Source organism: Anneissia japonica, unplaced genomic scaffold (assembly GCF_011630105.1).
Source record: "Anneissia japonica isolate Jap-2015-1 unplaced genomic scaffold, ASM1163010v1 scaffold483_len1788099_cov177, whole genome shotgun sequence".
In the NCBI taxonomy this organism is placed as follows: Eukaryota; Metazoa; Echinodermata; class Crinoidea; order Comatulida; family Comatulidae; genus Anneissia; species Anneissia japonica.
This window is the reverse complement of record NW_022682587.1, coordinates 60,560-73,714: the sequence shown is the minus strand read 5'-3', so window position 1 is coordinate 73,714 and position 13,155 is coordinate 60,560. Positions and strand designations below refer to the sequence as shown.

Below are 13,155 nucleotides of genomic sequence, written 5' to 3'. Positions count from 1 at the left end.
ACTATTACTAATCTCTATTAAGGGGACACCTTCGGGGCCAAAATTGTCCCTTTATATCAGTAACCACTAATGTAAAGCTATAGAGAGAACAAACAACATTGTTTAGTTTAATACAATATACATGATCAATTTATTTAAAATGATGAAATTTACCATTTATAATGTGTACCTTTTGCTTAATAAATAAATACCAAACTTCTAAACAGAACACTTAATAAGACATTACGTTTTATGCACGCACCGACGTGGAAAGTTTAACCTAATAATTTTGATATGTACATGTTTTATGTTTGTTTGTTGACTGGTCTTATAATTCTATTACGGTACAGACTAAAATTCATATTATGACCACAAGGTTTAAGTCATGGTCATATTATAACTTATTTACTTACTCTGACCAAAACTCAACTTGGTATTATTTTGCTTCTACCAGCAGGAAAGTTAAATATGGATAATTATCTTCTGTGATTGGTTGATTGTCAACTTCCCAATCCTTGGTGGATATACAGTAATGCTCTCTTCCAATTTGTTTTGTTATAGTGGATGGATATAATATAATAATTTCATATTTCTAAACATTGTTTGGGATATATGATATTTTAAACCAAAACTCTAAAAAATGGAGATAATGCGTTTTTCCGAATCACGGCAGCATAGATTACTGGTTAAAAAATGTAAAAATTTAAAATTTGTTTTGAAATCACAGAAAATCACTAATTTTATAATCATTACCTCATTTCGACTGTCATGAAAATATTGACCTGTTCTAATTTGGTGGGGTACGAACACACCCGTGGCACAACCCCGGCCGCAGGATATATGGGCCTGTGAAAAATTTACATTTTACTTCCCAACTATTGAATTGTTATTGTACACTTATTAATTAGATATCTTGTTAAATTTCCAGTATTCTTTTAAAATTTTGTTTCCACTTCCAACACTGTTTAATATTAAATTCACATACTATTCCTGTCTTTTGCCAGTGCTGTAGCTACAGGATCGAGGGTTACATACAGTATTTCCCCCTCCCCCTGTAAAAATCAAAGTGATAATTGAGTTGTGGTAAAGGCAAGACAAAAGATATAGGTAAAATGAATGCAATACGTATTTGTATTGTCTAAATTCAGCCAGTAAAATCAAGAAAAAAAACCCACTGTTGCCAACTCCTATTAACGGCACACCTGCAGGACCTGAAATGTGCTGTTGTTGGGAGATCCCATTGTCTCATAAGCGACCATTTCAGAACCTTTTGGTCACCACCCAATGTTTGAGTCGAGGACAATTTTGATGAGTTATATAATCTCTTCAGATCATGGAGACCTATGAAAAACGATAAACAAAAATAAATTACAGAAAACAAAAGTGTACAAATATGTGGCATGGCCGTCAGTTAACTTTTGTAGTGTATGCTTTATCAATAGTTTCATGTTCGATAATATACTATCAAAACATTTGTACTCCAGTAATGATGACTTGAAAGTTTTGGTATTGCTCGTTTCAATATGTTTGGCTTTTTTCTGTAAATTTAAATGAGAAAACATTTTTTATTTGTCAATTAAATGTGTCTGTGTGTTTGCAGGCAGGAAATTTAATAATTTTTATAGTAAACCATCTGTTAATCATTTTTTTAAAACTCATTGTTCTGCTAAATGATTAATTCAAAGTTATATTTTAATTTTAAGGAATTATAAATTGATTTTGTTGGTGATCTAAAAAAAGAATAAAATATTGGAACTTACACCTCTGCTATTCCTTGCACACATGTGTTGGACGTGGTTTATTGACTTAATCGTCCAAACTAAAAAGATAATACCATATTCAATCATTTTACTTTTGAATTTCAGGTCATAAATTTGGCCTTCAGATTCAATTGTCATGTAAATAATAAAAAATAAATTTTTCAAATGTCAGTTTTCGTACAGTTTTGGATAACTTGCAAGTTTTGGTTTAGTTTGTTTCAATGTGTTTGGCTTTTTTCTGTAAATTTACACAAGAAAACATTTTTTAAAACTCATATTGTTCTGCTAAATGATTAATTCAAAGTTATATTTTAATTCTAAAGGTGATCTGAAAAAATGAATAAAATAATAGTACTTTTATCTCTGCTATTCCATGCACATATGCGATGGATGTGATTTATTGACTTAATCGTCCAAACTAAAAAAATAATACCATATATTTACTTTTGAAATTTAGCTCGTAAATTTTTGATAGTCATGTATATGTTTGACATTTAATTTGGGTCATGGGCTTAAAGGTTGTGAAATAGGGATATAAGTTTTAATGTGATGTACGTAGTACTTTGTGAGCTTGTGCCCCCTCACCTAATCATCATTTCACTTCTGCCCTACCCCCTCCCCAGCTCTAGAATGAGTGGATGCAGCATGATGAAAATTTTAACCAATTCTTTAGAGCAGGGGGTATGCTACCTTGACAAATCATGGATTAAATCTTTTGAAATAATAATTATCACCAGGAACAGGCTTGTAAAACAGGGTTTAAAAGAAGACTTTCCTCAAGAAAAGGTATCCATATATTAAAATATTTAATAAAATAATAATGATGTTTAATGAAATAATAATAACTCATTATTTACATAGCACCTCACATAGAATCAACTTGAAGTTTCTTTTATAGTAATAATCAGAAAAGTGTACTTTTAATATGTATCAGTTGATTTATTTTATAAGCATTTTGAGACATCAAAAATTCTTTAACAGTAGTATTATTATTATTTATTTACCACAGTTATATAGTGCCCTTCCATGATAAATCATGTTATATACCCGATGCACATGAGACTAAATAATAAATGTATCAATTTATTTATTCTATAAGCATTTTGAGACATCACAAATTATTTTATACCAGTATTACAAGTTAATGTGGGGCCTCAAAGTCAATAATATGAGGTGGAATATATTTTGTTTTAATAAATATAGAACCTTCTCGCATTCAATCTTATTCTCAAGTGATGTTAGCGAGCTAAAAATTGGAACAAATTTGTTTTTAATTCTTTACAGCAGGGAGTACGGTTTTCTAACTTGGCAAAACAAGGATTAAATCTTTGTTTGAAATAATAATTAACCAGGCAACATGCTTGTAAAACAAGGTTTAAGAGAAGACTTAATAAAAAGAGAAATGAGATTTTGTGAGTTATCTTCACAAGAAGATGATAACCACAGTAGTTTATGAAGTAATACAAAAAAAATAATCAAAATACACTACTTTTGAAAACCATGTACCAGTTGATTTATTTTTATAAGCATTTTAAGGCAACAGAAATTATTATTATTTATCAATTTATTTTCCACACTTATATAGTGCCCTTATATGTAATATGTTTATACTTGATGTACATGAGATAAAATATTATGTATCAATTTATATTATATTCAAAGCATTTTGAGACATCTTGAATTATTTTACGCCAGTATTTACAAGTTAACGTGGGGCCTCAAAGTCAATAATATGAGTGAGGTGGAATATATTTTGTTTTAATAAATACCTTCTCACAGTCAATCTTATTCTCATGAGGTTTACTGACAAGACAAGGGACACAAGTTTCCCGCAAGCTGCAGGAGTCTCCCGGAAATCGGGACGGCCTCCTACACTCCCATCTTCCAGGAAATAAACCCATCTCATACACATTCATTAAGTCTGCTTGTTTTAACTACTGTATTACTTTACCGCATTATTATCATTTGTCTCATGGGAGTCAGTATCTATCAATATCACCAAAAACAGTAAAACAAAATTAGATGTGCTAAGAAAGCTTGTTTAAACAGATCTTCCAGAAATAACCAACTTGGGACCCCTGGACAATATGGATTCAGTGAGTAACTACCAGGTAGCCATCATTGTCCAGATCATAGTTGACAAAACTGTCATCATTCACAGTTGGTTCTATCTGGTGTGTTTCATCCAAAACCTCACCAACTGTATGGTAGAGGGCAGTGTTGTCTTCCATTTGTTCAAATGTTTCCTCATATAGTTGATGAGATGGTTGATTGCTGGCATCTGCTGTTTGTAGTGATATTCTAGACTGGTTGCTCACTCTTTTTCCGTAGCATCTGTACAACTCAAGGAGAAGTATGATGAAGATTACAGCAGACATGCATGCAATTGCTATAGTGAACTGCACTTTGGTTATACCTTGACTCTGGTTTAAATCAGACACAGGATCATTTGTTGCAGGTGGCAATATTATAGAGTCTATATCTGTCGTGTCATTGCTATTGTTGAACTGCTCTTTCTGAATATCCAGTGTAGTATGTGGTTGTTCATGTACAGTGGTTGTAGAATCTATATTTGTTGGGGCATTGCTGTTGTTGAACTCCTCCTCTTTCTGAACATCCAGTTTAGTATGTGGTACATGTTCTGTGGTATAGACAGCATAATTTGTAGGGTCAGTGCTGTTGTTGAACTTCTCTTTCTGGATATCTAGTGTAGTATGTGGTTGTTCATGTACAGTAGTTGTAGAGTCTGTATCTGTCGTTTCATTGCTGTTGTTGAACTTCTGTTTCTTAATATCTAGTGTAGTATATTGTTGTGCATGTACAGTGGTTGTAGAGTCTATATTTGTTGGGGCATTGCTGCTGTTGAACTTCTCTTTCTTAATATCTAGTGTAGTATACGGTTGTGCATTTACAGTGGTTGTAGAATCTATATTTGTAGGGTCGTTGGTATTGTTTAACTCTTCTTTCTGAACATCCAGTGTAGTATGTAGTTGTTCATGTACAGTGGTTGTAGAGTCTATATCTGTCGTGTCATTGCTGTTGTTGAACTTCTCTTTCTGTATATCTAGTGTAGTATACAGTTGTTCATGTACAGTGGTTGTAGAATCTATATTTGTAGGGTTGGTATTGTTGAACTCCTCCTCTTTCTGAACATCCAGTTTAGTATGTGGTACATGTTCTGTGGTATAGACTGCATAATTTGTAGGGTCAGTGGTGTTGTTGAACTGCTCTTTCTGGATATCTAGTTTAGTATGTGGTTGTTCATGTACAGTGGTTGTAGAATCTATATCTATCGGGTAATTGCTGTTGTTGAACTTCTCTTTCTTAATATCTAGTGTAGTATACAGTTGTGCATATACAGTGGTTGTAGAATCTATATTTGTAGGGTCATTGGTATTGTTGAACTCCTCCTCTTTCTGAACATCCAGTTTAGTATGTGGTACATGTTCTGTGGTATAGACAGCATAATTTGTAGGGTCAGTGCTGTTGTTGAACTTCTCTTTCTGGATATCTAGTGTAGCTGTCTCTTATACACATCTAGATGTGTATAAGAGACAGCTTATATAGTGCCCTTATATGTAATATGTTTATACTTGATGTACATGAGATAAAATATTATGTATCAATTTATATTATATTCAAAGCATTTTGAGACATCTTGAATTATTTTACGCCAGTATTTACAAGTTAACGTGGGGCCTCAAAGTCAATAATATGAGTGAGGTGGAATATATTTTGTTTTAATAAATACCTTCTCACAGTCAATCTTATTCTCATGAGGTTTACTGACAAGACAAGGGTCGCAAGTTTCCCGCAAGCTGCAGGAGTCTCCCGGAAATCGGGACGGCCTCCTACACTCCCATCTTCCAGGAAATAAACCCATCTCATACACATTCATTAAGTCTGCTTGTTTTAACTACTGTATTACTTTACCGCATTATTATCATTTGTCTCATGGGAGTCAGTATCTATCAATATCACCAAAAGCAGTAAAACAAAATTAGATGTGCTAAGAAAGCTTGTTTAAACAGATCTTCCAGAAATGACCAACTTGGGACCCCTGGACAATATGGATTCAGTGAGTAACTACCAGGTAGCCATCATTGTCCAGATCATAGTTGACAAAACTGTCATCATTCACAGTTGGTTCTATCTGGTGTGTTTCATCCAAAACCTCACCAACTGTATGGTAGAGGGCAGTGTTGTCTTCCATTTGTTCAAATGTTTCCTCATATAGTTGATGAGATGGTTGATTGCTGGCATCTGCTGTTTGTAGTGATATTCTAGACTGGTTGCTGATGTTGTTCACTCTTTTTCCGTAGCATCTGTACAACTCAAGGAGAAGTATGATGAAGATTACAGCAGACATGCATGCAATTGCTATAGTGAACTGCACCTTGGTTATACCTTGACTCTGGTTTAAATCAGACTCAGGATCATTTGTTGCAGGTGGCATTATTATAGAGTCTATATCTGTCGTGTCATTGCTGTTGTTGAACTGCTCTTTCTGGATATCTAGTGTAGTATGTGGTTGTTCATGTACAGTGGTTGTAGAGTCTATATCTGTCATGTCATTGCTGTTGTTGAACTTCTCTTTCTTAATATCTAGTGTAGTATACAGTTGTGCATATACAGTGGTTGTAGAATCTACAGTATATTTGTAGGGTAATTGGTATTGTTGAACTCCTCTTTCTGAACATCCAGTTTAGTATGTGGTTGTACATGTACTGTGGTATTAGACTGCATATTTGTAGGATCAGTGGTGTTGTTGAATTCCTTTTTTTGAACATCCAGTGTAGTGTGTGCTGGTACAGGTACTGTGGTTGTAGAGTCTATATTTGTAGGGATATCACTAATGTTGAACTCCTTTTTCTGACTTTCCAATGTAGTATGTTGGTAGATTTGCAGATGATAAATTTGTAATTCTTCGACAACAACATCACTATCATTGCTTGACACTAACCTGCATTTAAAGGTTTCTGCAAGATATGGCCAGATCGTGATGTCATCAGGTATCGTAATGAACAAACTGTAGTCTGCACCTTCACCAGGTAAAGCAAAAAATGCTTTTGTAGTGCCAATTGAATCAGTAAACATTTTTCCAGAACTGATGTAACCATTGTGACCCCACCACCTAACAATCTGTTGGTCATTCACCTGGTCAACCATACATGGCAGAGATACATTCTGTCCAGGTACAGCATCAATGATCAATTCTCTCACCATGTCATGTGAATTTTCTGCATCAATGTATTTGGTAGGGGAAGTTGATGGTGAGGATACCTCTGCGCTTTCTGGTAATATTGTACTATGTGTCTGCAGTATAGAACATTTTGTTCTCAAAAGTTTTCTATTAGGGATTTCAACACTGCATTTAAGATACTGTGTGCTGACCTCTCTCGTGTTGTAGGTGTAATTCAGTGCACAGACATCAGGTGTGCACTGTCTTATGCCTGGAACACTGCTACCATATCAATAAGCAATGTAGCATGGAACTCTGGAATATTTTGATAGGAGCAGGAAGCAACTGATATGCTACCATTAATATGAATGATTGTACATTCTGGCTGGTAGATTTGCAGTTCATAATTTTTTGAAAAAATTTCATCATAAACGTTTGACACTAACTTGCATTCATAGGTTTCTGCGAGATATGGCCAGATCTCGATTACATCAGGTATCATAATGGACAAAGTGTAATCTGCACCTGCACCAGGTAAAGCAAAAAATGCCATTGTAGGTCCAAGTTCATTATTCAATGTTTTTCCTGAACTGATGTAAACATTACGACTCCACCACCTAACAGTCTGTTGGTCATTCATCTGGTCAACCATACATGGCAGAGATACATTTTGTCCAGGTACAGCTTCAATGATCAATCCTCTCACCATGCAAGTAGGCACATACAGTATGTACAAGAAAGCCATCCACAACCAGATATTATAGCTCATTATAGTTCTTGGTGGTCAAAATTCTGTGTTATACCTTTGAAAGAGATGCACTGTCTTCCTTGTTACTAGACTTTATTATCTTATGTCTTACTTAATCTCTGGTGATTAGCTTCGGATCATTCAAAATTGAATAGTGCCTTGCATATTGTGTGTTTCTCTTGCATACCTTGGAGTAAAATTAAATATAAACTTTTGTCACATATAGGTATTAACTGTCAATTGATCAACAACAAAGTAATTTCCTCACCAATTACACACATTGAGTTGCAGTTATTTACACAAATCAAATAATTTAGAAATGAATAATTTGTGGGGAGAAGATGGGGTGGGGAGAAGATGATGATTAGACTTTACTATAAAAGTCCTCAAACTATCAGCCAATTTAATAATGAACCATATAATGACTCGAGATTTAAAATTATAATCAGTATTTTGAATTACTTAATTTGTACATGTTAAGTAGGCTTTACTTGAAAACTGGTGAAAAAAAAATCACTGAACTATTACCAATCTAATGAATTTTTTTTTGTTGCACTTTTGTGAGTTTACAGGTACTTGGTGTACACCAAATAATCCAATCCAATTCTGTGGCCCTCTAGACCCCCTCACTGCCACTGGATGAAAAGTGTTAAAATCTACATTATAATTTGAATACTGAACCTTCATTATGCTTGTAAGTTATTAAAAAGTTAAATTGTTCTGGCCCATTTTTACTGTTACAAAATGTGTAACATGAGCTGTCAGTAGGGGTGCAATAAAATAAAAGTAATTTAGCATTTATATCAATCGTTTGCTATCAATACGTGCATACAATAATTGTAAAAAGTTGGGTTTTAGCTGGCTCTGAACAACTACATTTTGTCCTCTAGTACAAGACCATGTTTGGGAGCTGAAAATTTGTGATTGAAGATTGTTATTTGGTACTTTGAAAAATTGGTCTCAGAATAAAAGGGGTCTCGGGGAGGGGTCTCGAATTGGGGGTAATAATAAAAATTATTTACTGTACTTACATTTATTTTACTGTCTGTTACGAACAAATTCACATACTTCTGATTGTCTGAGAGTAATAATCATATTGTTATATTATTACTTCCTTGTTAAACCTTTTATGATAGCTAAAGGCCATGAAAAATACTTTTAATTTGTGCAATTTACCATATACTGTACTTCAATAGATGTCCGTTTATAAAGTTAAACGAGAATCATATGCTGACTTGATTTATACAAAGCAAAGTGATCTATGTGCTTGAGGGACTTTTTTATCCACTTCAAAATAATTTGAAATTTTTCATCAAATCAGAAAGATAGGACTTTTTTTATATATTTATTTCAGCTGAGATGAAAGGAGAGCAATGGATATGGGATGGAACTGGCAAAGGAGTTCCATGGTTCAGCATAAACACAGTGGCTACCACCAATTTTACCAAATGATCCATGATCTGCCACACACAAATTTTGATGTGGTGTTCTAATCTTATCTGGCCTTCATAATATTATTGACTCAGACTGACTTCCAAGTATAGCTACTATGATCCTGATCATAGTTGATATAATTGACATCATTCACAATTGATTCCATCTGGTGTGTTGCATCTGAAACCTTACAACTTTATGGAGGGCAGTGTTGTCATCCGTCTGTTGAAATGTTTGTATTGCTGTATTACTTTTCTGATAGACTTGATTGTGAAGATTTTGTGAGTTCTGAGATAGTGCAATATCAGTATAGACAGTTGGTTAGGCTTGGAGAAGGGAGTCCCACAAGATGGTTGATTGCCAATAAACATTGTTTGCAGCAACATTGTAGAGTGATTATTGGTATTGTTCACTCTGTTCTTGTAGAATCTGTAAAACTCAATAATAAAATACAATGAAGATCACAGTAGAAGTACATGCAGTTGCTATGGTTAGTTTCACCATGGTTATGAATCCTTGGCTCTCATGGTTTGAATCAGAACCAGTTTATAGTAGTATCTTCTTTCCAATTACTGAATGTAGTACAGTATGTGATTGCACAGGTACTTGTATAATATTAGTTGAGGTTATTAGTTCTGTTGATACTTAGGTTTGTGTGGTATATGTTGCAATTATGTGTCTGATTTTCTCAGAGACCCAGTGCTTGTGATACAACACACAACATCCTGTTATGTGAATTGGCTTCTCTTTGGTTGTATTGTAATTCTTTGAACAGACATCAGATGTGCAATCTCACATACTTTGAACACTACTGCCATCAATCAGCCATTTTACTTGGAACTCTGGTATATTTTGATAGGAGCATGAAGCAACTGATGTACTAACTTTAATATGGATGATTGAACATTCTGGCTGGTAAATTTGCAGTTCATAAATTTGTAATTTCTGGAAATCATTATCATCATTGTTTGACAACCTGTCATAAGTGTTATGGCCAGATATTTATAGTGATGTCATCAGGCATCATAATGAACTAACTGCAGTCTGCACCTGCACTAGGTATAGAAAAGAACTTCTTTGAAGCACCAAATAATTCAGATATTTCTATAACTGGTAGTTATTACGACTCCACCACATCACAGCCTGTTGGTCATTCACCTGGTCAACCGAACATGGCAGAGATACATTCTGTCCAGGAAGTGTATCAATGACTAATCCTCTAACTACACAAGTATTCCTGTCCAATATGTACAAGAGAGTCATAATCCAGAACCAGATATCAGGGGTCCCAAGTTGAAAGAAGTCAATTCCGGAAGCAGGGTGGGGAGCTCCACTTAATATCTCATCGGGGAAAAGCCACAATTTTTTGTACTTCAGTAATTTTAGTTGTCTTTTTTATATTTGATTGGCCAGTTTTTGGTGTTTTTTTTCTCGATTTTTATTGCGCAATATTTCTTTGCGAAATTACTCAATTAGCCATTGGCTACTATGTAAATTTTTGTTGTTGAACAAAATCCTTGAATTGTAAATTTGTCGGGGAGAAATAAATTACATGTACAGTAGAACCCCTCATTTACGTACGGCACGGGCCCAAAGAAATTCAAAATAATGTACAGTTCTATACATACTTGTTAATGTGTATAGAAACTTTATTCTCTCTTTCTCAGGCAATAATATATGACTTATCTTCTAGCTTACGAAGAAACACAGCCCCGCAGGCGCCGCAACAGGGCGAGTAATGCAACGACGTTTTTCACTCGATCCATGTGCTTGTGGCGTCAAGTAAATGTACAGAATAAACCAGGGGTTCACTTATTAAAAGAAGAGCGCTGATTGGCTGTAGACACGACGCTTGGACTTTTTTTTGTATGCAATACGATTGTTTTACGCCTACATTAACATTTATGAATGCAGTAATAAAGTTAAAAAGAAAATGTTGGTGTCATTGTCTTATTTTAGGGGGGAGTTAATGAAATGGTAGATTAACGTTAGTGAGATTTGATAAATAAAATCCATTTCTAATTAGTGGTTCATTAAATTACGATATGAGTGTGGTGTATTCAGAGATGTTTTGTTGTGTGTGTTGGGGCGGTGAGTGCTTTATGAGAGCAGGGAACAATGTTCCCTGATGAGAGATGGAGATTTTTCGTAATCCAGGCAATAAGCAAAATTTCTTTGGTAAATTTGGTGGGCCTGAAAAGGGCTGTTTGGTTTGGAATTTTATCATAATCCGATGGCTCAACCGAAAAAGTCGGAAATCCGTTTCTGTTGCAATGATGATAATCGCATCAATGAAGCCTCGTCTCTCCATCTTCTAACCTGTAATAGATGCATTGGGTCAACATTACCACGTTGTTGGAGCCATAACATTAGCGTCTCGGTGGCCTCGAATGCCTTTTCAGGTTTCACAATTGTCAGGCTTTCATCTTCGTCTTGACTTTCTTTATCACTCTGACTCTCTTCTTCCACCTGAGCTACCTGCATTATCTCATCGTCCGTCAGCCACTGATGACTGGGATCATTGTCGTCTTCAGCGAGCCATTCCTCTGGTCTCATCCACTACGCCATCCTGATAGCCCAACTCCTCAAACATGGTCTGAAACAAGTTTCTTTCCACATTGTCTTCTTCATTTCTTTCTTCACTCTCGGGTTCATCAAGCAGTTTGTTCCAGGCTCTCCGTAGGTTTTGCTCTGTTGCATCATCCCGTGATTTCGCGATCCAATGCACCGCATCTTTGATGGTGAGACTCTTTATTACTTGTGGTATTGGAGTGTCCCCGTGGAATAAAATGTGGCGAAGAAAGCTCTTCTTGTAGCGTCCCTTCATTGGCTCTAGCACACCTTGATCCATCGGCTGAATTAGGCTCGTTGTATTTGGGGGCTCTGCTTCTTGTGGATGTGCTGGCGCATTATCAAGAAGCAATACGATTTTGTATGGAATGTTCTTCTCCGACAAAATCGTCTAACAAAAGGAACAAACTTATCATTAAACCATTTCTTGAACACAAAGGCGTCCATCCATGCATTATGTTGACTGTAGTAATGGACGGGCAAATCTTCCATGTTGTCATGTTTAAAGCAACGGGGCTTTGCTGATTTGTGAATGAAAGCAAGAGGAATCTTGCAAGTTCCAATTGCGTTTGCACATCCAAGGACAGTTACTCTGTCCTTCGCCATCTTAAAATTCTTTGCTGTCGTTTCCCCATGGAGCACCAATGTTCGATTGGGCATCAAGTACCACCAGAGCCCTGTCTCGTCAGCATTAAATAGCTGGTCTCTCGTAAGTCCCTCCTCCGCTATTATCTTCTGTAGTTTTGTCTTAAATGAAGCGACTGCGTCGGTGTTTGCTGAAAGGCTCTCACCCTGCAAGGTTACCGATCTGCTTGCATGCCTTCCTTTAAATCGTGTAAGCCATCCATTGCTTGCCTTAAATTTATGATGCGAGTCAGGATAGAGTTCCTTAGCGAACATCAGAGCCTTTTCTTGCAATAGAGGTCCAGATATGGGTGTCCCCTTCGCACGCTGTTGTTGCATCCACGTGTAGCACGCTGTGTCGATCTGGTCGAACGTTGCTTTTTAACGTAGGATGTATTCAGACAGAGTTGAGGCACATCTGCTGTTGAAACGTGCTGTTCTATTTTATGTCTCTTTGCCCATATCGTCAAGACAGTTGATTTAGGTAAATCAAATTTCAATGCAACTGCTTGAGTTGAAAATCCCCGTTTTCTCTCCTCGATAATCTTGATCTTTGTATCCAAAGTTATACACTTTCGAGTTTTGATAGGTGCCATGCTTTTCTCTAAATTTGCAATGATCATCTGAGTTAAAATTATAAATCGAACCTAAACGTGATTGTAGGCCTATATGCTACGTGTGAAATTTATTTGAATATCATTGGTTAAAATATATTTGGTAGGTGGGTTAATTACGAAGATTATTTTGTCTTTTCATATTACGTAAGAGTTAGGGCTAAGACACACATGATTTATTCAGTGAACAATGTTCGTAAACAAACTTGAAAGTGAATAGCATTCACTTTCAAGATTGTTTAC

The 13,155-nt window shown here is 35.6% G+C and overlaps 1 protein-coding gene across 1 annotated transcript; it reads right to left on the bottom strand.

Moving 5' to 3' along the window:
* Positions 1-11,962: 11,962 nt before the first annotated feature.
* On the bottom strand, positions 11,963-12,637 carry LOC117108082 (jerky protein homolog-like). The gene has a single exon (XM_033250340.1). It carries the CDS (start codon positions 12,635-12,637, stop codon positions 11,963-11,965), a length of 675 nt encoding a protein of 224 aa, XP_033106231.1.
* Positions 12,638-13,155: the final 518 nt, after the last annotated feature.